This window comes from Somniosus microcephalus, chromosome 2 (genome assembly GCF_052327205.1).
Source record: "Somniosus microcephalus isolate GS21.2 chromosome 2, FLI_Smic_1.0, whole genome shotgun sequence".
Classification (NCBI taxonomy): Eukaryota; Metazoa; Chordata; class Chondrichthyes; order Squaliformes; family Somniosidae; genus Somniosus; species Somniosus microcephalus.
In genome coordinates this window covers 267,810,498-267,838,144 of record NC_140988.1, presented here as the reverse complement: position 1 = coordinate 267,838,144, position 27,647 = coordinate 267,810,498, and the positions used below count along the sequence as shown (strand labels likewise).

The following is a 27,647-nucleotide window of genomic DNA, read 5'->3' as shown; positions in this document are numbered from 1 at the left end:
ACAACCCCAGCCTGTCCAGTCTCTCTTCATAGCTGAAGCGCTCCAGCCCAGGTAACATCCTGGTGAATCTCCTCTGCATCCTCTCCAATGCAATCACATCCTTCCTATAGTGTGGCGAACAGAACTGCACACAGTATTCCAGCTGTGGCCTAACTAGCGTTTTGTACAGCTCCATCATAACCTCCCTGCTCTTACTGAAGGCAAGTATCCCATATGCCTTCTTAGCCACCTTATCTACCGGTCCTGCTGCCTTCAGGGATCTATGTACATGCACACCAAGATCCCTCCGATCCTCTGTCCTTCCTAGGGTCCTAGCATTCATTGTGTATTCCCTTGCCTTGTTAGTCCTCCCAAAATGCATCACCTCACACTTTTCAGGGTTAAATTCCATTTGCCACTGTTCTGCCCATCTGACTAACCCGTCTATATCGTCCTGTAGCCTGAGGCTTCCCTCCTCGCTATTTACCACTCCACCAATTTTCCTGTCATCTGCGAACTTACTGATCATAGCTCCTACATTCCTATCTAATCATTAATGTACACTACAAACATCAAGGGACCCAGCACTGATCCCTGCGATACCACTGGACACAGGTTTCCCGTCACAAAAACAATCTTCGACCATCACCCTCTGCCTCCTGCCAGCTGTGGCCTAACTAGCGTTTTGTACAGCTCCATCATAACCTCCATGCTCTTATATTCTATGCCTCGGCTAATGAAGGCAAGTATCCCATATGCCTTCTTAACCACCTTATCTACCGGTCCTGCTGCCTTCAGGGATCTATGTACATGCACACCAAGATCCCTCCGATCCTCTGTCCTTCCTAGGGTCCTAGCATTCATTGTGTATTCCCTTGCCTTGTTAGTCCTCCCAAAATGCATCACCTCACACTTTTCAGGGTTAAATTCCATTTGCCACTGTTCTGCCCATCTGACTAACCTGTCTATATCGTCCTGTAGCCTGAGGCTTCCCTCCTCGCTATTTACCACTCCACCAATTTTCCTGTCATCTGTGAACTTACTGATCATACCTCCTACATTCATATCTAAATCACTAATGTACACTACAAACAGCAAGGGACACCTCTAGACACAGGCTTCCAGTCACAAAAACAACCTTCAACCATCACCCTCTGCCTCCTGCCACTAAGCCAATTTTGGATCCAATGTGCCAAATTGCCCTGGATCCCATGGGCTCTTACCTTCTTGACCAGTCTCCCATGTGAGACTTTGTCAAAAGCCTTACTGAAGTCCATGCAGACTACATCAACTGCATTACCCTCATCCACACACCTAGTCACCCCCTCGAAAAATTCAATCAAATTGGTTAGACATGATCTCCCCCTGACAAAGCCATGCTGACTATCCTTGATTAATCCTTGCCTCTCCAAGTGGAGACTAATTCTGTCCCTCAGAATTTTTTCCAATAATTTCCCTACCATTGATGTTCGGCTCACTGGTCTTCTATCTCAGCTCCACCTTCCCGCACTATCCCCATATTTCTTGATTCCTTTAATATCCAAAAATCTATCGATTACGGTCTTGAATATACTCAACTGAGCATCCACAGCTCTCTGGGGTAGAGAATTCCAAAGATTCACAACCCTTTGAGTGAAGAAATTTCTCCTCAGCTCAGTCCTAAATGGCCGACACCTTATTCTGAGACTGTGACCCCTGGTTCTAGGCTCCCTAGCCAGGGGCAACGTCCTCCCTGCATCTACCCTATCAAGCCCTGTAAGAATTTTATATGTTTCAATGAGATCACCTCTCATCCTTCTAAATTCTAGGGAATATAGGCCTACTCTGCTCAATCTCTCCTCATAGGACAATCACCCCATCACAGGAATCAATCTAGTTAACCTTCGTTGCACTCCCTTTAAGGCAAATATATCCTTCCTTAGGCAAGGAGACCAAAACTGTACACACTACTCCAGGTGTGGTCTCACCAAGGCCCTATATAATTGCATGATGTGGAGATGCCGGTGTTGGACTGGGGTGGACAAATGTAGTAAGTCACACAACACCAGGTTATAGTCCAACAGCTTTATTTGAAATCACAAGCTTTCGGAGCGCTGCTCCTTCGTCAGGTGAAGTGAAGAGAAGCATACAGGCACAGCATATATAGTCAAAGAAAACTGCCAAATGATTACAGGTAATCTTTCTAACTGCCCTTTATCACACCTCGGCAGAGAGATAATCACAGCAATCAAAGGTGTGAATGGTGTCCAAACAGGTCAGTCAGGAAAACATTACATCAAAGAACAATGAGGTGGGGTCACAAGGGGTCAAATGTTGCAGATGCTGGGGTCTGTATGAAAAACAGAAAAAAAACAAAAAACGTTGCTGGAAATCACAGCAGGTCCGGCCGTATCTGTGCAGAGAGAACAAGCCAACGACGACTCGAGTCTGGATGACCCTACGTCAGGTGGGGTTACATGTAGCGTGACATGAACCCAAGATCCCGGTTGAGGCCGACCTCATGAGTGCAGAACTTGGCTATCAGTTTCTGCTTGACGACTTTGCGCTGTCGTGTGTCTCGAAGGCCGCCTTGGAGAATGCTTACCCGAAGATCAGAGGAGGAGGAACGCGATGGACACCTACAGATGCTGAAAGACGCCCTCGTAAGAACGGGATATGACGCGCGACTCGTCGATCGACAGTTCCGACGGGCCACAGCGAAAAATCGCATAGACCTCCTCAGAAGACAAACACAGGACACAACCAACAGAGTACCCTTCGTCGTCCAGTACTTCCCCGGAGCGGAGAAACTACGCCATGTTCTCCGCAGCCTTCAACATGTCATCGACGACGACGAACACCTCGCTAAGGCCATCCCCACGCCTCCACTACTCGCCTTCAAACAGCCGCCTAACCTCAAACAGACCATCGTTCGCAGCAAATTACCCAGCTTTCAGGAGAACAGCGACCACGCCACCACACAACCCTGCCACGGCAACCTCTGCAAGACATGCCAGATCATCAACACAGATACCATCATCACACGTGAGGACACCACCCACCAGGTACATGGTACATTCTCATGTGACTCGGCCAACGTTGTCTACCTCATACGTTGCAGGAAAGGATGCCCCGGAGCATGGTACATCGGCGAGACCATGCAGACACTGCGACAACGGATGAACGGACACTGCACAACAATTGCCAGGCAGGAGTGTTCCCTCCCAGTCGGGGAACACTTCAGCAGTCAAGGACATTCAGCCTCCGATCTTCGGGTAAGCATTCTCCAAGGCGGCCTTCGAGACACACGACAACGCAAAATCGAGCAGAAACTGACAGCCAAGTTCCGCACTCATGAGGACGGCCTCAACCGGGATCTTGGGTTCATGTCACGCTGCATGTAACCCCACCTGACGTAGAGTCACCCAGACTCGAGTCGTCGTTGGCTTGTTCTCTCTGCACAGATACAGCCGGACCTGCTGTGATTTCCAGCAAAGTTTTTTTTTTCTTTTCTGTTTTTCATACAGACCCCAGCATCTGCAACATTTGACCCCTTGTGACCCCACTTCATTGTTCTTTGATGTAATGTTTTCCTGACTGACCTGTTTGGACACCATTCACACCTTTGATTGCTGTGATTATCTCTCTGCCGAGGTGTGATAAAGGGCAGTTAGAAAGATTACCTGTAATCATCTGGCAGTTTTCTCTGACTATATATGCTGTGCCTGTATGCTTCTCTTCACTTCACCTGACGAAGGAGCAGCGCTCCAAAAGCTTGTGATTTCAAATAAAGCTGTTGGACTATAACCTGGTGTTGTGTGACTTCCTACATCTATATAATTGCAGTAAGACTTCTTTACTCTTGTACTCCAATCCCTATGGAATAAAGGCTAACATACCATTTGCTTTCCTAATTGTTTGCTCTACCTACATGTTAACTTTCAGTGATTAGTGTACAAGGACATCCAGATCCCTCTGAATGCCAGCATTTCCCAATCACTCACGATTTAAAAAATATGCTGCTTTTCTATTTTTCCTACCAAAGTGAATAACTTCACATTTCTCCACATTATATTCCATCTGCCATGTTCTTGCCCACTCACTTAACCTGACTATATCCCATTGCAGCCTCTGTGCATCCTCCTCACAACTTACTTTCTCACCTAGCTTTATATCATCAGCAAATTTGGATACATTACACTCGGTCCCCTCATTTAAGTCATTAATATAGACAGTAAATAGCTGAGGCCCAAGCACTGATCCATTTATGGATCATTTACTCATTATGGATAAATGAACCATTTATTCCTACTCTCTGTTTTCTGTCTGTTAACCAATTCTCAATCCATATACATTGGGCCAGAAATTCCAGGCCAGAAGCGTGAGTGCGGTCGGCTTACTCACGCTTCTGGCCGTTGGAAATGCCGGCGTTCAGCATGAACAGCGCATGCGGGGAACGCCGGCATTTCCAGACCTCGAGCGCGTGCGACTGCACAGGCAGCGCTTGCGCAGTGAACTTCGTGGATTTCATTCATGAAATCCGTGAGGTTAAGTCCTTAGAAGTTACACTGAAAAAAAGCAAGTGTAAAGTGGTTCATTGGCTGCGGAGGAAGATATATTTTATCGTGGAGCTTTTGAAATGCAATATTTTTGTTTGGGAAAGGGAGGGAAGTTATTTTAAGAAATTTTAAGTAAGTTTTAAAGTTAAATTTTTTTTTTTTATTTTTAAAAAAAAAAAGGGTTTTCAGAACGGTAGGTAGAAGGAGCAATTGTGGCTGTGTGAATGGAATGTGAGAATGAGTTATGTATGTATGTCCACATATATTCCTTTACGTATATGTATGTATTTTTTATATTCCTTTACTATGAATGTATGTTTTTAATTATGATTTTCCAATAAGTTACTTTCTCTGAAAGTCATAATTAAATAATATTCATACACATAAGTAAAGGAATATATACATAACACGCAAAGGAATATATACAGACATACATACTTTCAGAAGCTCCACGATAAGAAATATCTTCCTCCGCAGCCTCTGTAGCAACTGTACCCATGCTTTTTTCATGTGTAAGTTGTAATGACTGGACCTCACTGAAAGCGGCGAATTATACTGCGCACGCGCTGCCTGTGCAGTCGCACGCGTTCTGCCTCTGAACCCCTTCGTTCAGAGGACAGGAAATGCCGGTTTTCCCCACATGCACTGTGCATGCTGAAAACCGGCATTTCATCCGGCCAGATGCGTAAGTACCCCGACCGTACTAGCGCATTTGGAAGGGAATTATTGGGCCAACATTTTACATGTCAATAAAATAAAAAATTTAACTCTTGCACGACTTGCCCCCTCGCATCTGCGACTGAGGGTCCAAGGAGGTGCATTGCGCAAGAGGTCATCATCGCACGTATCCTCACACTGTTCCCTTTGGGGAACTGTATGAAGTGGTGGAAGGATTTATGGCCGTGATTAACGCTCATTCCGTGACCGTAACCGTCTTTGAACCAGCCATTAGGGTGGTTAGTCCTATGGCGGGAGGGTTTTACGGGCTCCCACAACCCATCTGAGGGGGGGGGGGGGCCACCAACACCCACGGACGCAAGTATCCCGCTGGATGTCCACCCAGAATTTAAAGTTGGAGCTCCGACTCCACTTGCCGGGACTGTCTGGAGTGGGGTTCAAAACCCTACTCCTCCTTCTGGCCCAACGGCGGGGATGCTTACTGCTACGCAAAAGGCCCACTCCGCACAAAAGGTGACACCCATACGTTTCCTGCGCCTTTTCCCTCCCCGTGACTGGAGCCCTATGCTGCCATTTCACGTAGCTAATCGGATTGGGCGTTTGTCATAGCGGTAGGATCCCCGCCGCTGGGCCAGATCAGGGTAGGGTTTCGAACCCCGCTCCAGACAGTCCCGGCAAGTGGAGTCGGAGCTCCGGCTCTAAATTCTGGGTTGACATCCAGTGGGATATTTGCGTCCGTGGGTGTGGGTGGCCCCCCCTCCTTGTATAGCTTGTGGGAGCCCGTAAAACCCTCCCGCCATAGGACTAACCGCCCTAATGGCTGGTTCAAAGATGGTTACGGTCACGGAATGAGCGTTAATCACGGCCATAAATCCTTCCACCACTTCATACAGTTCCCCAAAGGGAACAGTGTGAAGACACGTATGACGACGACATTGCTAAATAAATAAATGGAATTAAAAAAATTCTTTTAGGGCTTTTAAAAGTCTTTAAATTGCTTTAATTCTCTTTAAAACTACTTCAGATTACTCAAAATAATGTAAACATTTAAAAAAGTTTATAAAAGTTACCAAAATCTTCAAAAAACTTCCAAAAACCTATTTAAACTGCTGCTTTGCATGTAAAAAAGCAAAGCAGCTTGACAGAAACATTGGGGGCGTGTCCAGTGAAACTGAGACCTCAAGGGGCGTGTCTCACTTACACTGCACGCTCCTGGGTCCGCGCTGGCTGCACTCCTGGGCGGCGTGACGTCATACGCTGCCCGGGAATGTGCTTTCAATTTCTCCAAGTTCAGGCGTCCCAGAAGCTGATCGGCAGGAGCGCGGGGTAAGTGCAAATACGGGGCTTGCACGCGCTGCAAGCCCCGTTCTGGAATTTCTGGCCCAATATATTACCCCCAATCCATGAGCCCTAATTTTGTGTAATAACCTCGGGCGACACCTTACCGAATGCTTTCTGAAAATCCAAATACACTACATCTACTGGTTCCCCCTTATTTACCCTGCTAGTTACAACCTCAAAAAACCCTTTACAGATTTGTCAAACACTATTTCCCCTTTCATAAATTGGTGTTGACTCTGCCCAATCATATTATGATTTTCTAAGTGCCCTGTTACCACGTCCCTAATAGATTCTAGCATTTTCCTACTACTGATATCAGGCTAACTGGTCCATAGCTCCCCGATTTCTCTGGATTAATCTTAAACTGAGGCAATCTACATCCATTTCCTCAGAGCTTACTAACCTTCAGAACATTTACATAATGAGTTAAAATGTAGATTCAGATTAATTGCATGTATTCATGGAGAGAACACTGACATTTCACTAAAGGGCTAAACATAACTTCCACAAACCTTTTTTTATACACATGGACAATAAGATTATCAAGCAGCACTCATTCTCTAAAACAGAAAATTCAAAGTGGAACTGCTGGTTTTTGAACCTATAAAAGTGCAACATCTTACAGGTCAGATTAAACAATTTACATGCTGAGTTTAGAGTACCTTTTTCAAATCTTCAGGTGGAGCACAATCATTTTGTCCCTCTTCATCTTCAGATTCTTTATCACCGTCAAAGGTAGCGCTTGCTGTATGGAAAAAAAATAAAGACAGCTGTCAGAAAAAGGCCATTCAAAATCTATCATTTTCATTATGTTCAACATGGAGGGCAATTTTATTCTTGACCAAGAACATTAGCAGTTTTTCCACAACAATATTCAGAATCCATCCTAATAATGAATATTTTAATGTCCTATATTGCTCCCTCCTCCAATTCCTCAAATCTTAAAATAAAATATGCACGCCCAAAGCATACAGCTTTAAAACACTTTTATTTCCTTACTAGTCAATCTGCCATGGTACTGCACACGGGAGTCAAGGTCAAGTGCAGTCTTCAGGCAAAGCAGGGGATAGTTGGAGGACCAGTGTGCACATATGTATTTCAGTTCCCATTTTAAGTCACAAATTGCCACTATTTTTATGATTCCATTATAAATTCCAGTGACCACATTTATAATGGAAACGACCTGTGTAAACTTGTCACACTGTAATTACAATTTCTCAACAGTGGTGGCACCTCAACTGGTGGGAGGGTGCATTTACAGCTCGACAAGTTTACACAGGCAGTTTATATTATAAATGTAAACACGATTTTATAATGGTAAAAGTTGTCAGGAAGTGCTTGCAGATGTAAGGTTTTTAATATATTATAGATTTTAAATAAACCATCATGTGGAAAAGGTATACCCTGTATAATTTTGAAGTGCACAAAACAGTTACACACCTGGAAGAAACCTTTGGGGATTAATGTACGTTTTTCACATTTAAGTCAATGTAAAGTTCCTGGTCCACTATCCCATGAACAGCAACTAATATGCCCTATTTTTCCTCAAAGGTCTTGAACGCATATTTATTCTTGAAGATCCAAGATTTTTTCCACCTTAATGGAGACATTAAAAATATAGGCTCAAGACTATTTTTAATGACTGATCTTACCTGTAGGAGTAAAATATAAACTTTGTCCAGTTTCCACCTCAAAATTAATTGATCAAACACCAAAATATCTTAGAGGCCTTTCAGTGAGGTTATTCTCATTCCCTAAATACAATTATACATCATCTTAGCTTCATCAAGCTATTATGGTTGCATAAATGTAGGGTGTTAAGATTTTTTAATATATGTATACCAACTACCCTCTAAATCACTGACGCGGTAATTATACATTTGGATCTCTTTTGTTCTCCCCTCCTCTTCCCATCACCCTCACACCCAACGAAAGAAGACAACTGCTCGAAGGAGAAAACTGCAGCCCTCAGATATTACTGCTTTTGAGCCAGATTTTTTTTTCCATTTGTTTGTGGGATGTGGGCGTCGCTGGCAAGGCCAGCATTTATTACCCATCCCCAATTGCCCTTGAAAAGGTGGTGGTAAGCCACCTTCTTGAACCGCTGCAGACCGTGTGGTGAAGGTACTCCCATTGTGCTGTTAGGGAGGGAGTTCCAGGATTTTGACCCAACGGCGATCAAGGAGCGGCGATATACTGCTAAATCAGGATGGTGTGTGACTTGGAGGGGAACTTGGAGGTGGTGGTGTTCCAATGTGCCCGCTGCCCTTGTCCTTCTAGGTGGAAGAGGTCGCGGGTTTGGGAGGTGCTGTCGAAGAAGGCTTCGCGAGTTGCTGCGGTGCACCTCGTAGATGGTACACCGACGGTGGAGGGAGTAAAAGGTGGTGGATGGGGTGCCAATCAAGCGGGCTGCTGTGTCCTGGATGATGTCGAGCTTCGAGTGTTGTTGGGAGCTGCACTCATCCAAGCAAGCGCAGAGTATTCCATCACACTCCTTACTTGTGCCTTGTAGATGGTGGAAAGGCTTTGGGGAGTCAGGAGGTGAGACACTCGCTGCAAAATACCTAGCCTCTGACCTGCTCTTGTTGCCACAGTATTTATGCGGCTGGTCCAATTAAGTTTCTGGTCAATGGTGACCCGCAGGACGTTGATGGTGGGGAATTCGGCGATGGTAATGCCTTTGAATGTCAAGGGGAGCTGGTTAGACTCTCACTTGTTGGAGATAGTCATTGCCTGGCACTTCTGTGGCGCGAATGTTACCTGCCACTTATCAGCCCAAGACTGAATATCGTCCCGGTCTTGTTGCATGCGGGCATGGACTGCTTCATTATCTGAGGAGTTGTGAATGGCACTGAACACTGTGCAGTCATCAGCGAACAACCCCATTTCTGACCTTATGATGGAGGGAAGGTCATCGATGAAGCAGCTGAAGATGGTTGGGCCTAGGACACTGCCCTGAGGAACTGCTGCAGCGATGTCCTGGGGCTGTGATGATTGACCTTCAACCACCACAACCATGTTCCTTTGTGCTAGGTTTGACTCCAGCCAGTGGAGAGTTTTCCCCCCGATTCCCATTGACTTCAGTTTTACTGGGGCCCCTTGACGCCACACTCGGTCAAATGCTGCCTTGATGTCAAGGGCAGTCACCCTCAACTCACCTCTGGAATTCAGCTCCTTTGTCCATGTTTGGAGGTCGGGAGTCGAGTGGTCTTGGCGGAACCCAAACTGGGCATCAGTGAGCAGGTTATTGGTGAGTAAGTGCCGCTTGATAGCACGGTCGATGACAACTTCCATCACTTTGCTGATGATTGAGAGTAGACTGATGGGGCGGTAATTGACCGGGTTGGATTTGTCCTGCTTTGTGGACAGGACATACCTGGGCAGTTTTCCATATTGTCGGATAGATGCCAGTGCTGTAGCTGTACTGGAACAGCTTGGCTAGAGGCGCAGCTAATTCTGGAGCACAAGTCTTCAGCACGATAACTGGGATGTTGTCGGGGCCCATAGCCTTTGCTATATCCAGTATGTTTCATGATATTACGTGGAGTGAATTGAATTGGCTGAAGACTGGCTTCTGTGATGGTGACGACCTCAGGAGTAGAGACCAAACGCAGATTGGGTGACCGCTTTGCGGAACACCTCCGTTCAGTCCGTAAGGGTGACCCCGAGCTTCCGGTCGCCTGTCATTTTAATTCACCGCTCCATTCCCACTCGGGCCTCGCCGTCCTTGGCCTCTTGTATTGTTCCACGGAAGCTCAACGTAAACTCGAGGAACAGCAAATCATCTTCCGATTAGGCACTTTGCAGCCTTCCGGACTCAATATCGAGTTCAATAATTTCAGATCATAACCTCGGCCTCTCTTACTTTTTTCCTTTTAATTTTTTCCACCCCTTTGTTTTGGGTCCTCCTTCCACCCCCACCCCCACCACCTCCTTTCCTTTTGTTTCTCTCTCTCACCTGGCAGCTGTCCTTATCCTGCCAGTACACTTCACACCTAATCTCAGCTGCCTTTTGTCTCCACGGGCCCATTACCATCTCATCTGGCTTCTAATACCTTTTATTGTCTCCTTTTCTTCTTTTGTTCGATCGCAGCATTGCCTTCTATTATGTCCGTGTATAATTGAGACACGGACAGCAGGAGTTAATTATAACAAGTCTTTACTGAATGGAGACAACCTGGAAACTGAAACTACAGAAGCCTGCCAGGGCCTTTTATACAGGGGTGGTCACTGCCGGTACTGCAGCCTGAGACCAGTTATTCCCTTAAAAGGTACATACACAACAATTCCTCCCCTTTTAGATAAACAGTACATAACATTCATTTAACAACTAAATGATAACTAATTACAATTACAGTTGCTAGATACATTGGTTGAGGTTAAGCAATTATAAGTTCAGTCTTTGAGGAGGCTTCCTGATTCTGTCTGGATAACGCCTCTTTCGTGTATCAGGTTCTTCTGGTAAGGTTGAGTCGGGATCAATGTCGTTGTTTGGTTCGTCTGCTTCCAATATCACCGATTCTGCGGTAGATGCAATTGGTACTTCGGTTTCATCGCCAGGTGTATCAGATCGTGGTGTGGAGTTGACGTTTTCCAGTGACTCTAGAATCTGGTCAGCATGGCGTCTTACAATGCTCTCTCCAACGTCTACGGTATACATTAGAGGTCCTTGCCGTGTACAGATCGTCCCTGGCTGCCATTTCTCTGTGCGGTAGTCCCGGGCCAAAACTGGTTGACCTATCTTAAAACTCCTGGTCGGCCTTTCATTCATATTCTGAAACTGCCTGTTCTCCACATCTCTTCTGATGTTCGGCTTAACCAAATCCAAGCGGCATCGTAGTCTTCGATTGAAGAACATCATGGCAGGAGTTTGGTTGGTAACCGCAGGTGTCGCATTCCGGTAGGCAAACAAGAAGTTGTCCACCTTGTGTTGTAGGGGTATATCTTCATTACACATTGCCTTGATAGCCTTCTTGAATGTTTGAACAAACCTCTCAGCCAATCCATTAGTGGCTGGATGATATGGGGCGGATGTGTAATGCTTAACACCATTGTTCTTTAAGAACCTCCGGAACTCTTCAGACACAAACTGTTTTCCATTGTCAGAGCAAATCTGTTCAGGCAGCCCATTCCTGGCGAATATGGTTCGTAAGACTGTGATAGTTTTTTCCGTGGTGGTTGAGGACATTTTTATTACCTCTGGCCACTTTGAATGTGCATCCACCGCAATTAAAAACATCGAGTCCATAAAGGGACCAGCAAAATCAATGTGCACCCTTTGCCATGGAGATGAGGGCCACTCCCATGGATGTAGAGGGGCTTGTGGTGGGGCGTTTTGGACCTTCTGGCATCTTGCACAGCTCTTGGTCATCTCTTCGATTTCTCTATCGATTCCCGGCCACCACACAAACGCTCTGGCTAAGTTCTTCATTTTTACCCCTCCCAGATGACCCTCATGACGCTCATTGAGCACTCTATCCTTCAATTTGGGTGGAATTACTACTCTGGATCCACACATCAAGGTTCCTCTGCACGCTGACAGCTGTTCTCTTCTCGGCGAGAATGCTGGCAGCAGTGGTTCGCCATGTGCTGGCCATCCCTTCACCGTTAAATCATAGACCCAGGATAGTGTCGGGTCATTTTGTGTTTCCTTTTCTATGTTTGCATTCGTCACAGGGAGACATTCGACTATGGCCGAGTGGAATATCTCCACTGGATCCACTGCAAGTTCTTCTTCCACCGTCGGCAACGGTAGGCGCGACAATCCATCAGCATTCCCATGCTGTTTAGTTCCTTTGTACTCGATGTCATATTGGTGTGCCCCTACGAAAAGGGACCACCTCTGTAGCCGTTGTGCTGTCATTATCGGTACGCCCTTCTGAGGGTTGAAAATGGAGACAAGAGGTTGATGATCAGTTAGTAGAGTAAATTTTTGACCGTGCAGGTAGTGATTGAACACCAGGCTGAGGGCCTCTCTGTCAATCTGGGCGTAGTTACGCTCGGCTGAAGTTAACGAGCGTGACGCAAAAGCTATCGGCCTCTCTAACCCATCAAGGAATTTATGTGACAGTACTGCCCCAACGCCGTAGGGAGACGCATCACACGCCAGTCTTATCGGTAGTGATGGGTTGTAGTGAGCCAATACTTCTCTTGAAGTGATCAGGCCTTTACACTTCTGAAAGGCCCGCTTACATTCATTGCTCCATTTCCATGCTACTCCCGTTCGTAGTAGGGCGTTCAGTGGGTGCAGAATTGTGGACAAATTCGGTAAAAGCTTATGGTAGTAATTCACCAATCCGAGGAATGACCTCAGTTGCGACACATTTTCAGGCGCTGGGGACTTAACTACCGCTTCAATTTTGTCAGGGGACTTATGTAACCCCTCTTCATCAATCACGTGGCCACAATACGATATCTGTTTCTTAAAAAACTCGCACTTGGGGCGATTGGCTCGTAGCCCATATTCACGTAGTCTAGTGAGCACCTGCTCTAGGTTGTCATGGTGTTCACTGTCATCTTCACCTGTCACTAGGATGTCGTCCAAGTAACACTGAGTCCCCGGAATCCCTTGCAGGACTTGTTCCATCGCTCTTTGCCATATCGCCGGAGCTGATGCTACTCCGAATACTAGTCGATGATACTGGTAAAGACCTTTGTGGGTGTTTATCATGAGATACTTCCTAGAGGATTCTTCAACCTCCATCTGCAAATATGCTTGTGCTAGGTCAATTTTTGTAAAACGCTTCCCTCCAGATAGTGAGGCGAAGATATCTTCTATCCTTGGAAGAGGATATTGTACTGTATGAAGGACTGGGTTCACAGTCACCTTGAAGTCCCCACAGATGCACACCTTCCTTGGCTCCTCAGACTTATTGTTTAACGTTTTCTTCATGACAGGAACGATGGGTGTCGCCCACTCGCTCCAGTCTACCTTGGATAACACGCCTGCATTCTCCAGATCTGCCTCGACGGCTGGGCGAATTGCATATGATACCGGTCTTGCTTTGAAAAACTTCGGAATTGCATTCTCTTCTATTTTTATCGAGGCGGTTACGCCTTTAAGGGTGCCCAGTTCTTGTTGAAATACCTCTTTGGCATTAGCTAAGATTGTTGACAATCGTCCAGGAGTGATGTCGTCATCCTTTTTACCAGCCACCGTCATTACCTGAATGGAGTGCCAGTCTAAGCTTATCTTTCTGATCCATTCACGTCCCAATAACGGTGGTCCACCATCTTGCAGTATGTAGAGATACAATTTCTGTATTTTCTTGCCGTTGTATTCGACAGGCACCCTTATTTTTCCTCTGGGGTATGCTTTTTGCCCCGTATACATCCTCAAGACGATGGATGTCTCTCTCAAGGGTATGTGTGAGAATAGCCGCTCGTAGTCTCGTCGATTCATGACGGTTAGAGCCAATCCTGTATCCAATTCCATTTTGACTTGGGACCCTGCTATCGTGAGGGTGACCCAAATGGTTCGGTGATCCTCTTTTGCGATTACATTGTGAAGTTTCAGACAGCTTAGTCTCTTGTTCCCGGATTCACTATTGCTCATTTGGTCTTTGGAACTACTGTCCGTCATCTTTTGTACTTTCTTGTACGGTTCCTTAGTAGCCTTTTTGTTGGTCTTCTTCCCAGACCTGCAAACTCGTGCAATGTGTCCCATCTTTCCGCATTGCCTGCATATTTTGTCCTTGGACCAGCAGTCCTTCTGGTCATAGTTAGTTCTGCCGCAGCGATAACATTTTGCAAATCCCCGTGTCATTTCGTGGGTGCCGTATTCCTGTGGCTTTTGTTGCATTTCCGCAGCTCCCCTGGCTGCTGCTTCGTACGATACTGCCACGCTGAAAGCCTTATCTAGCGTCAGCTCTTTCTCTGAGTGTAACTTCTTCTGGGTTCCTTCACTCAGGAGTCCACAGACAAATTTGTCCCATAGGGTATCTGCCAGTCCTGTTCCGAACTGGCAGTGCTTTGATAGCTTGCGTAGTTCCGTAAGGTAATCAGCATTGCTCTCATCTTTATGCGGAGTTCTCCTGTGGAATTTAAATCTTTCTGCTATCAGCAGCAGTGCAGGGTTTAGGTGTTCCTGTAGGATAGCAACAATTTCATTAAAACTCTTCGCCTTCGGTTTGGCTGGAGTAATCAGGTCCCGCAATAGGCCGTACATTCTTTTGCCCATTAAGTTTAGCAGTACCAATGCCTTTTTCTCATTGGCTATTTCGTTTGCCTCGCAATATACCTCGACTCTTTCCACATACGTGGTCCAGTCTTCTATTGCATTATCAAAGGCAGTGATATAGCCAGTCTTCGGCATCTTGGAAATCTAAAATGGCGCCTCCCGCGCTTTGCCTTCTTCCCCAATTTAACAAAATGGCGCCTCCCTCGCTTTGCCTTCTTCCCCGCTGGATTAAGATGGCGCCTCCCGCGCTTTGCCTTCTTCCCCGCTGTTGCTAGCGCTGCTTTCCACGGTTTAAACTGCAACTCCTCGCGGCTTTCTGCGCGTTTAATTTTTTAATTTTATTATTTTCCCGTCGTCAGAACAACCCTGCGGGACTCTTGCCTCCCTCTTCTCGGGTCTGTACGCTGCCCAGCTTCGTAGCACCGGCCGCGCCCCGTGTGCTCCACCCTCTCTCTCTCTCCTCTTCCCGACAACGCTGCTCGGCCCCGTTGCAAGCCACCCGCTCGAGTTCTAGACCGCCGCAGCCCAGGAAGGATCAGTGTACTACCTGCCACCAGCCCGATTAGCTGAAGCACAGTCGACAGGAACCAAGCCCCACTCTCGACAGCCTCTCCTGCAAATCTTCAACTCCGCTGACTCAGAGGCGGATGCCCACGGTCGACGCCCGTTTCTACTGTTTGTTTCTTCTTTCTGGCCTCGACCTCTGTTCACTTCGCTTCAGGGATGGATCCCATGAGGTGGTGCAGACTGTAGGCAAGTTCGTATCTGCTCGTCGCCAATATTATGTCCGTGTAGAATTGAGACACGGACGGCAGGAGTTGATTATAACAAGTCTTTACTGAATGGAGACAACCTGGAAACAAACTACAGAAGGCTGCTAGTGCCTTTTATACAGGGGTGGTCACTGCTGGTACTGCAGTCTGAGACCAGTTATTCCCTTAAAAAGGTACATAAACACCTTTGATCTTTTTATTTTCTTTCCAGTTTTGAAGAAGGGTTTCAACCCGAAACGTCAACTCAAATTTCTCTCCACGGATGTTGCCTGACCTGCTGAGTTTTTCCAGCATTCTCTGTTGTTATTTTAGATCATCCACTCGGCACTTCTGGCTGAAGATGGTTGCAAAAGTTTCAGCCTTGTCTTTTGCACTCACGTGCTTGGATCCACCATCATTGAGGATGGGGATATTCATGGAACCTCCTCCTCCAGTTAGTTGTTTAATGGTCCACCACCATTCACGACTGGATATGGCAGGACTGCAGAGCTTTGATCTGATCTGTTGATTGTGGGATTGCTTAGCCCTGCCTATAACATGCTGCTTCTGCTTTTTAGCATGCATGTAGTCCTGTGTTGCAGCTTCCCCAGGTTGGCACCTTATTTTTAGGTATGCCTGGTGCTGCTCCTGTCATACTCTTCTACACTCCTTATTGAACCAGGGTTGGTCCTCTGGCTTGATGGTAATGGTTGAGTGAGGGATATGCTGGGCCATGAGGTTACAGATTGTGGTGGAATACAATTCTGCTGCTGCTGATGGCCCACAGCACCATATGGATGCCCAGTTTTGAGATGTTAGATCTGTTCTGAATCTATCCCATTTAGCAAGGCGGTAGTGCCACACAACACGATGGAGGGTGTCCTCAGTGTGAAGACAGGACTTCATCTCCACAGTGACTGTGCGGTGGTCACTGCTACCAATACTGTCACGGACAGATGCATCTGTGACAGGTAGATTGGTGAGGACGAGGTCAAGTAGGTTTTTCCCCTCGTGTTGGTTCTCTCACCACCTGTTGCAGGCGTAGCCTGGCAGTTATGTCCTTCAGGACTCTGCCAGCTCGGTCAGTAGTGGTGCTACCGAGCCACTCTTGGTAATGGACATTGAAGTCCCCCACCCAGAGTACATTCTGTGCCCTTGCTACACTCATTGCTTCTTCGAAGTGGTGTTCAACATGGCGGAGTGCTGATTCATCAGCTGAGGGAGGGCGGTAGGTGGTAATCAGCAGGAGGTTTCCTTTTCCTGAAGCCATGAGACTTCATGGGGTCCGCAGTCAATGTTGAGAACTCCCAAGGCCACTCCTTCCCGACTGTATACTACTGTGTCGCCACCCCTAGTGGGTCTGTCCTGCTGGTGGGACAGGATATAGCCAGGGATAGTGATGGAGGAGTTTGGGACATGATTCTGTGAGTATGACCAGATCAGGCTGTTGCTTGACTAGTTTGTGGGACAGCTCTCCCAATATTGGCACAAATCCCCAGATGTTGGTGAGGACTTTGCAGGGTCGACTGGGCTGGGTGTGCTGTTGCCGTGTCCGTAGCCGCTGCCGAGTTCTATGCCAGGTGGTCCATCTGGTTTCATTCTTATTATTGTGTTTCATATTGGTTTGTTACAACTGAGTGGTCAAATCTGTACTCCATGGCAAAGTACACTGGAATTCAACAAAAGTTGGGGTTGCAAACAGAGCGAAAAGAAAATCAGAAAACTCAGCAGGCCCTACTTTTTTTTTTTCTATGCATACCCAAGTTGTTTTTTTCTAGGAAGCAGCTGATATCAAGGCATCTCCATCACTCCCTTTGCCAGTTTCGGATTAATTCTAAATTTACCCCATAAAAGTCTCTAAATTACCAGCACGATTTTTTGACAAAAAAAGCTTCCCTTGCTGGCATTAGGGACACAATCCAAGAGATAAACTTGCCAGTTGGTCTTAGTAAATCAACTTTTCCTCATAGATATCGGATAACAACTAATGGACGTAATTATACAATACAAAAACAGAAACCTACATACAACTCATGCAGCAATAATATCACACTTAATAACTGTTAATCTTTGGACAGATTATCACCAACATGGTTTCTGTTGAATCATTAAACAGATTCCAGATTCAACAAGGAGTAAAAAAAAAAGAGATTTGGCACCAAACCTAGAAAACAGACTGAAGTAACTAGGCAAGTTACCCCTTTTTGTTCCTGCATGTTTGAATGCAACCATTTTACACGGCAGGGGCAATATTTCAATGATGAAATTTGCTTTAACTATACAGGAATCAAATAGCATCTTAGTTTTCTTAATGTTTGCTTGCTAATTCAGCATCCTCCATGCATCACTGGAGTATGCTGGGTCAGACTTAGAAACAGGAAGCCTTGCCTGTCTGGACAAATACCTACATCCAAAACAATGCATGCTAATAAGTATGAAGACTGCTTCAAGAAACAGCACTGCAGATAAGCAGGACAGAAAAAAATAGCTGCACTCTCCCAATCTTAGTTTGAAAATTAGACATCACTGTACACATTCCATACGATATAAACTATCTAGTTTCATGAACTACCTTAATTCAGTAAGAAGGCTCTTCAGTCATCCCGGCAGTGGAACCTGGGCTGCTCTTCCATTTCATGAGACAGTGGATTAATAGAATAAGGGTTGGCTATTACTGTTGACATTCAAAATCACCTTAACTAAGAAAACAGTATACAATTTATGGAAGTACAGGTTGACTATCCCTTATCCGAAAACCTTGGGACCAGCTGTGTTTCGGTTTTTGGAAATTTTCGGATTTCAGAAGGTATTACTTCAGACTGGGAAACTCTGAACATTAAATTAATTTGGTAATTAATATTTGTATTTAATATAAATTTTAAAAGTTCAGGCTACCTCTTGCAACTGTTCCGTGTCTCATTCCCCTTCCTGCTTCTCTGTGCTGCCGCTCACAGTCTGTTTACAGCTCCCCCTGCTCCGTGTCTTAGCGGGGGTCTGGGGCTCGACTGCCACCGCCAGTTGTGGGAAAGCCGGATATCGGCTGACTCCTACGCTAAGCTGGCCCGCAAATCAGGTCAGAAAAGCATCGGCCGCGTCGGGTCATGTTTGGCGCCACTCGGGTTATGTCGTGCGCACGACTTACGCTCCACAAAAAAACTTTCGGTTTTCAGAGGTTTTCAGAAGTGCGGATAAAGGATAGTCTACCTATATATTCTTCATATCAAATTATTTGGAGTTCACTAACTTGTCTGGTCAAAATCAAGGCTACCAGAAGAACAACCTTCCATTCAAAAAACTGTGCCTCAAAGAAAACAATTAATTAAATGCATTTCGCAAAACTGCATGAGTACCAATTAACATCCAACTAGAAAGAAAAGTTGGCACAATTAGACTTCAGAAAAAAGATATCGGGGAGTGGATCCCAATCAAACTCTCTTTAAAAGACGTGTGTAAAATCTGCAATAGATTAAGTTAAGCAAGTATTGAAGATACTCCAGAACTGAAAGGGCCTCACAAGACCAAGGATCCAAGTGTTCTAGCTGCACACCAGGTGACCAGTTTCCACCGGAGGGCTAGCTAGTAACCATTGCATTTCATTACCTAGACAATTAAAGAAAAGCCTAGTCGGTCCAGATGATGGATGTGACGCTTAAGCTCAGATAATAGCAAGTAAAATCAGTACAGATCGAAGGCCAGTAAAGGTCATAAGCTTAAATTTACCAGCACTGCAGTTGTTTGGCATCCATGCTAACTTGTTCCTGGAACAGAGCTTTGGAAGTAGATTATTGCGCAAAGGTGCAAGAAAATGCAATTTTTGAAAGGCCTTGGATTTACACACCCTAAACGTGGGTATTCTAACCCGACAGGAATGCAACAATTATTAGGTCAAGGTCTTTGATGAGAGGCTGAAACCTGAACCGGAATAGAGCATTTAGTTTCTGAATCTTCACCTCAAAACTCAAGCAGGCATCTGGTATTACTTCCAACAACACATAAGTGATATCAGAGACGACCAGCAAAGACGACTTTAAGTGAAGAGGTCTCAAAGAACTTTGCATCTGGGTAACACAAAAATAAGCCAATCATCCTACCCAGAATACACAAGGGTTTGCTGATACCCCAGCCCCTTATAAAGAAAAGACATAATTCATAAGAATGCCTGATGTGGAAAACTGAAAAATTCACACTGGTGGAATGCAGGCAGTGGGGGCTCTTCTAAGCTTGTGGTTAAAAGTGCATTGTTGATTAGAGATGGGGAGCTTTGTTCTGCATCTGGCTGTGATCTACACCACATGGTAGTGTTCAATCGCATTAGGTTCCAGGGCAGATGGATGTTGCATTCCTCTTTTAGAACACAAAAATTCAGTTTGCTCTCCACCCAAAAATTCACGTGCATACACAGTGCTTCTGGAATCAGTCTAGTTCCCAGATGTACCCGAAATAAGGTCCACCTCCTTTGCAACCCAGTGATTAACATGCTTGTGCAAAATTTCTTTGGGCACTATTTAATGCAGTCATTAACCCGTTTATTTTAGATAGGTTAATGACTATATTACAGTAGTACACAAAGAAACTTCAGTCAAACACATTAAACATTGTGCTCCAAAAGGAAATTAAATTCTCGTAATCTTGCAGCAGCTCTGCGGTTTCTCCAAGTTGTGAAAAAACCCACAATTCTGAAAGGACTTGCTGGATTAGAGTTCTTGCTGTGACTTGAGAAGCAGCTCTGGTAAGTCAATAATCTAAATGCAGATAGATCTGCAAGTGCTGTAGCACAGAAAGGCTATAACCAGAGATCAGAGGCAAGGCTGAAAGGAAATATTTTGTTTCAGAAGTTATTTCTCTGAATGTGAAATCTCAGAAGCTTCCTGCAGGAAAACTGCCCCATAGAAGCAAAACATCAGCCAATCTCCAAAACAACCCATGAAGGATTGGACTAATGTCCAGACAAAGCTTAAGATGCAAAGTTGGTTCTAAGAATTTCTGCCGTTTTTCATTACAAGCAAACGGGGTTTCCTTGACTCCATCAGCAACTACAGGCACAATGGAGTAAAAATGGCAATGCTCTCACCCACTCCTGTAAATTATTAAGATTCTGAAGATTGGGGAGAAGAACAAAATGTGAAGGAATCAAGTGAGGATTCCTCACTTCCTTCGATCCAAGGAGTTAAGTGGGCTAATTTGGTTAAGCTGAGGGAGAAAGGTTTTAAGACTGATTTAAATAGCGCTCCATCATGGATGAAGTCTCACTTCCAAGTACCATCTGGCTCATCTTCAAATAAAGGAGTGCTGGAACAGGAGCAGGAGTCAGCATCAGCTGGCTCCCTGGAACCTACTTTGGCACTAGGAAATGTAGTACCAGCTGTTAAGAATTTTTTTTGGACAGCAACATGATCTAATCTCCACTCAACGTAAGTAGTTTATCAAGGAAAAATGCCTGCCAGCACTGGAGCATTTGTCAACACCAGCTTATATTCCTAAATAGAATTCAACCACCAGCAGAAATGGTGCAAAGGATTGATGGCTGACCAACTGCTGCACATTCCAGTTGGTCTTGTTTCCCGAGACCTCCTCTGAACAAGTGGGAGGAAGGGGGTGGTGCGAAAGTGAAAGAAGATGACATCCTGGCACCAGACTGGATTGTCTCCTCGTACAAGTTAGTGCCAAGTAAACTGAGCCACAGCAGGAGTAGTGACCTGAGGAGGAACCATGCTCTTTGGTACTGTGGAGCAGTACCAAAGAGCATACCTGACTCCCAGGCCTCACTCCTGCAGTGGACTCTTTTCTTGGATGATTATTGTAGACACTCCCGTCTCGTGTGAGAGGAGACATCCAAGCATATAGTGCACAATGCCATGTTGTGCTTCAAACATAATTGCAAGAACCTGAAGTGGCAGTCTGCCACCATGAAGACGCCATTACATTTTGTACAATGTTTAAAACCAGCAGACAACTTGCTTGAAGATCAATGACCTTTCCAAGCTGGAAAACAAGAGAACACAGAGCTCAACCATGTGAGAAAATAGTGGCGAGTGATTATATGCTGCAAGGGGAACATGTTACAACACATCAGACGAGGGGAAGAGTCTTTAAATGAACGAGGAAACGGAAACAACGTGGAATGTAGCCCAACTAAAAAAGCATTTTAAATAGCTATTCTCACCACTGGAAATCCTGACTTACTCCTACAGTATGAGGAAGAATAAATTACTTCTATAGCCTATTTTAAAAATAGTTTTTTTTACAACGAACAACCACATGGGATATCAATTAGTTTTTAAAATGAGTGCTGAACGTAAAGATCGGCTCATGTAGTCTCCATCTTGGGCGTGACAACAGCTATAATTCCATATTTAATACTAATGTTTAGCTTTTCTCCATGGCAAAAGCAACAAATCATTGTTGGGGATAAAATTCTCATATCTGGTAACGCCACACACACACACATTTTAAATGATAATCTATGATCCATGGTCTCTATATTTCATTTCACAAGTTAGCACGGACAAGCCAAATACAGAAGTCCTGACAAAGGTTTTCAACCCAAAACGTTGACTATTTCTCTCTCCACGGATGTTGCCTGGCCTGCTGAGTTTTTCCAGCATTTTCTGTTGTTATTTCAGAAATCATTTATTTGTTTCGCAAGTTAGCACAGTCTAGCCAAATACAGATATCGAGAAAAGACTATGGACTGGATTTTACCAGCCCTGAAGAGGCAGGTTTGGAGGCAGGACTGCTGGGAAAATCAAAAAGAATGGGAGCGGGTCCCAAACCCGCCTCCCACCAATCTTCCCGGGAGTCGGGTCCCCGATTTGGGCAGGGACCAGACTCCTAGCGGCGGGAAGAGGATTATAGCCACTTAACTGCCTGTTAACAGGAAGAGGCTTTTTCCCCCATTTTGAGACTGCTGCTGCAGGCTTCCCAACATCGGGGAACCCCGTCAGGGTAAGTGAAGCTTGCTGTGGGTCTGTTGTAATGTTTGTGTATAGATGATAGCTGCAGAAGTGGTGTGAAGGATGCAATGGGACACTAGTGTGTATCAGAGGTAAGAAAATGTTGGGAGAGTCATTTTTAATGCGTTTAGATTTTTCTGTAGGTGACTAGCTTTGAAGTGTTTCTGTGGCCTCACCTCATTGGGAGAAGTGACAGATTGCTTCTGTACCCTCACCTACAGCTGCCATCTGTTTTATCCTAAGGAGAGTGTCATTGGAGAGCCTGGGTGAAAGGGCTCACCTTTGTACAGTGATTGTCAGTGTTTAACAGCACCTCAATGCTGTCAAACACTGTCAAAAATAAACGGTTCATATCTCTAAGAAAACCGGTAGATGAAGCGCCATCAACTGACGTCATCTGACACCGGCTTTCCCTTAATTGGCCAGCAAGCCTGCAGGGTGGGCTTAACAAGGCCAATCAAGGGAAAATAGCGTCTGTGCGTCGGACGTCGCTGGGGGCGGGACTAGAACCTGGAAGGCAGCAGTCCCGCCCCCAACTCTTCTCGGCAGGTAAAATCCAGCCCTACATCTCCAATTTCAGTGTTGTATGCTGATACTGCTATCTGTAAGTTCATGACAGCTTGCAAAAAAGTACTTCAAGGTATTTATCCAACAGGATGCATTAATTGAATGTATAGAAAAACAGATGAATTTCAAAATACGTTCATGTGAAGTGTTCCATCATAGCTTGCTTAAAAATGAAAAAAGTATCTGAATTATAGCCCATGCTGTTCTTGGTTTTCATGCTTGCAGCAAAAACAAAATTGTAATGCAATCTCCCACATACTTCAATCAATACTGAAACTTTTACAAAAAAACTTAAAACTTTACAATACAGGTAGACTATCCTTTATCCGAAAACCTCGGGACCAGCCGTGTTTCGGTTTTAGGAAAATTTCGGATTTCGGAAGGTGCGCGAAAACACTTCGGTTTTCAGAGGTAATTCGGTTTTCGGGAGTGCGGATAAAAGGATACACTATCCCTTATCCGAAAGGGTGGGATAAATAACGACTATAAATACTGTAGTTACAGGGATAAATACTGTAGTACAGTTTATTTGTAAGGAAAACATTCAGTAAAACTTCAAACATGTACAGGTACAAACTAAGCTAAATACCTGTACATAAACATGCAATAAAGGTACATTACATCTGGCTTGAGGATCTTGGAGAAGATGGTACATCAGTGTTGTCATCAGGTTGGAGTTGGACATCTGAAGATGGGCCAGGAACAGGATTCTCAAGTGATGAAGCATGACTACGACAGACGGCCTTTTAAAAGACTTCTTCCAGTGTCATCTGTCTCATTAACATTGGTTTCTGTCTAAGCAGTCTCTCTTTAATTGAGTAAACTTGCATAATCTCTTGCTCACTGATAAATGCACGTTTTTCAAGGCCAGCAATTAACTGATCACACATTGTCACCATATCGTCTATGGGGATTTTTTCACCTGTGTTCACAATATCATCATCACTACTGTCCTCATGCTTGTCTTTATTTAACACCATTTCAGCAATTTCCCCATCACTCAATGAATTCACAACAGGTGCATTATTGTCAATGTTCAGCACTTCTTCGATGTCAGCTTCCTCTAACGTATTTACACTTTCGGATGATAAACCTTTGGCGTAAGTGAGGAGGTTTGATATCATCATCTTCTCCTGACTGACAGGAAATCCTTCAAACTCGTCATCTGCAGGTCCATCTTCATGAAACATTGTTGAAGGCCAAAGTCTGTGCCAAGCATTTGTTAATGTTGGTTTGTCAACATCGTTCCAAGCATTAGCAACTGCATAAATGGCATCCTTAACATTGAATTCTTTCAGGAAACTTTGGATTCCTTCGCCTCTGTTGATTGCATCAAGCATAGAGTTCAAAAAAACGTCTTTATACTTGCTCTTCATGGAGCGTAAAATTCCTTGGTCACAAGGCTGTATTAAAGATGTCACATTAGGGGGAAAGTTAATGCCGAAAACATAACTTTTCACAAGAAGTTCAGGAGGGGGATGTGCGGAGCAGTTGTCCAGGAACAATAAAATTTTGCAGTTTTCTTCCAGTCCAACTTGCCTGCAATGAGCTCGTGTCGCTGGTACGAAGTGGTTATTGAACCAGTGAGAAAATATTCCTCTGGTTACCCATGCTTTCCTGCTCGCATAATAATGCACAGGTAAATTGCATACACCTTTCAAACATCTCGGATGTTGGCTTTTTCCAATCACTACCAACTTTAACTTGTGTGTGCCTGCAGCATTGGCACACCAAAGAACAGTCAACCTGTCCTTAGCATCCTTAAAACCTGCTGGTGCACTCTCATCAGCCGTTGCTAATGTTTTTCTAGGAACGTAGCGCCAGAACAGAGCTGTTTCATCAGCATTGTAAATTTGTTCAGGACCGAGGTTTTCATCCAATATTATTTTTGCAAACTCATCTATGTAATTTTCAGCTGCTTCATGATTAGCAGAAGCTTTTTCACCACAGATTTTCAGATATTTTATACCATGACGCTTCTTAAATTTATGCAGGCAACCTTCTGAATATTCACACTCAACTTCAATGTTCAGTTCTTCATGGTATATTCTAGCTTGCTTCATGACCATCAAATCAGTCAGTGGCACACGTTCACCTCTGCGTTGTCGAATCCACTCAATCAGCACACGGTCAAGATCTTCATTTTTTGCCCTATGCAATGTTTTCCTAATTTTCATTAGTTTATGGTCATCACTGTCAGTGTAAAATTTCAACAACTTGTCTTTCTGTTTCTTTAAGTCATATACGGTGGTACTTCCCACACCATATTCTTCAGTAAGATGTCGCACAGACACACCACGATCAAGCTTCTGCAATAACTCCACTTTCTGCGATATCGATAATGAGCGATGCTTCCTTCTCTGCTTCTCACTGTTACCCATTGGGATATCTGCAGCTCTTTTTAGCATTTTCACAAATTGTTAAAAGCCAGCAAATATCTAAGAGAGCTGCAAATATCTAAGAGAGCAGCAAATATCTAAGAGAGCAGCAAATATCACACAGAGCAGCATAACACCTGCGTGGGTCAAGCATCGGCAGCGTCGGGTCATGCTTTGCGCCACTTTTGGCTTTCAGAGGTTTTCTGGTTTCGGATGTGCGGATAAAGGCTGGTACACTATCTCTTATCCGAAATGGGGTGGGGGTCAGCGGGGGTGGGGGTCGTGGTCGTGCGCATTTCGGTTTTCAGAAGTCATGCTTTGCTCCACTTTCGGCTTTCAGAGGTTTTCTGGTTTCGGATGTGTGGATAAAGGCTGGTACACTTACGCTGAGCGATTTCGGTTTTCAGAAGTGCGGAAAAATGCTACACTATCCCTTATCCGGCTAGGCCTGTAAGTCGTGCGCCACTCTGGTCATGTCGTGCGCACGACTTACGCTGACCGAAAAAACCTTCGGTTTTTAGAGGGTTTCGGAAGTCCGGATAAAGGGTAGTCTACCTGTATTAGAAACACTGGAAACGGACAACTTCTGGGTTGAAACACTTTCCTTCAGTGGGACTTAGCTTCCAATTCCATCCAAACAGATAGGATGAGAAGTCAACAGATACGATAGTTGTATTGAAATGATTTTATACAATTCTTGGGAGGGTGCAACTACACACTACAAAAACACACATTCACTAATTGCCACTAAACTAAAATCTTAGGGAGGCCATTAGGAGATCTGCTTTGTGAAATGCAATTCTGGTGTAGTACTGGGGATGTGGCTGAGGTTAAGGGTGAAGGATGTGGCAGTTTGGACAGCTTTGCTCTGACTCTCAGTGCTAACACCAGGAGCATAAAGTACAAAAATATACCATTCCCCAACACAGAATCTTTTCCTCTGACGAACAGAACATTGAAAAATATATCTGGTACTGGCAGCATATTCAAGATCAGAAATACTCAAATTAATAAATACTCAATATTCCTTTACACTGTCTCAAATAAAAGACAGACTTTTCAATGCCCCCACATTACTTAGATGACACCCACGTTCCCCAAGAAGCAGCATATATCAAGTGCAGTTACACGCATGATTCAGAATCAGGTACCCAATAGTGTGTGTGTGCTGATTTGGAAATGTGGACGAGTTGCAAATATTGAACTGGTTGTGGTGCCCACTGCCCCCTGAAAACCAAAAAAAAAGTTGCTGAGATTGAAAGTTTAGCCTCAGTAGTTCATTACATGATGGCTGCGGATGAATGACAAAAATATATCCACTGGTTTTAAGTCTAGCCACCTGAAACAGCATGTGGCTGGCCAGCAGGTCATGGGATTTGTCAGTCATTTTCACATTTGGTTGCACAATGCCACTTATATCTGAAGTAATTTTATACACAAGAGTGTAATTCATATTAAATTTACTTAATACATTTAATACCTTTTAATAACCTTATGAAAATTTATATAAAGTAAATATGACATGCCAAGTTTGATGAAAGGGAAAAAAAGATTTGTCTTAGTTTGTCCACTCAGTGGCTAAATTTTATTAGCAATTTAACAAGCTAACTCCATGTTTTTCTTCCCCACCACCACCTCAAAATTTACTTGATGGAATTAATAGTATTTTACCACAATTTTTTAAAATTCCACTCTAGCCCCAAGGTTTTTGATCAAGCTACTTTTGTTTCTAATCCATAAACTTACATCTTAAGTGTCGGGGAAATAAATCTGTTGTTTCATGAGAAGTGACAGATGGAGTCAAGTCATCAGCAGAAGACTGTGTTTCTTCATCATCACCTGAAAGCAGGTCTTTTGCTATTTCCTCCTATTAAGTCCAGATAAAAAAGGAATTTTATTTGCTAGACATAATTCATAATGCACACAAAAATAAAATTCTTCAAGCCTATTTGCATACATGGCTATAAAAAAAAAGGGCTTTACTAAACTTGCCTTATCGAGAGTCATGTCAGGTAGCTCATCAGCGAGCTCACTTGGCGAACTCCCTGGATTTTCATTTTCTATCACCGGAACAGAAGGTTCATACCCATAAAGTGCCAGCAAATCATCGAGTGGCATGTTGCTCTCCTGTTAAGTACAAATAGCTGCAATTTATAAAGCCTTAATATGGTTGCTTTTGCATTTAAACAATTTTTCAATATATTTAATACACACATTTAAAATTACTGCGACAATACCGCCCAGCCCCACAGCCTCCGAGAAGGAGCAGAGCAACAACATCA

The 27,647-nt window shown here is 44.5% G+C and overlaps 1 protein-coding gene across 6 annotated transcripts in view; it reads right to left on the bottom strand.

Moving 5' to 3' along the window:
* The window catches only part of LOC147123374 (mesoderm induction early response protein 3-like), a 106,769-nt gene that overhangs the window by 62,422 nt on the left and 16,700 nt on the right, over window positions 1-27,647 (bottom strand). For all 6 annotated transcript variants that reach the window (XM_085971809.1, XM_085971790.1, XM_085971799.1 and 3 more), the window contains 3 exons: window positions 27,358-27,492; window positions 27,112-27,232; window positions 7,199-7,281 (listed from right to left, as the gene is read on the bottom strand). In XM_085971809.1, coding sequence (XP_085827935.1) covers window positions 7,199-7,281; window positions 27,112-27,232; window positions 27,358-27,492 — 339 coding nt within the window. The remainder of the gene's footprint in view (window positions 1-7,198; window positions 7,282-27,111; window positions 27,233-27,357; window positions 27,493-27,647) is intronic.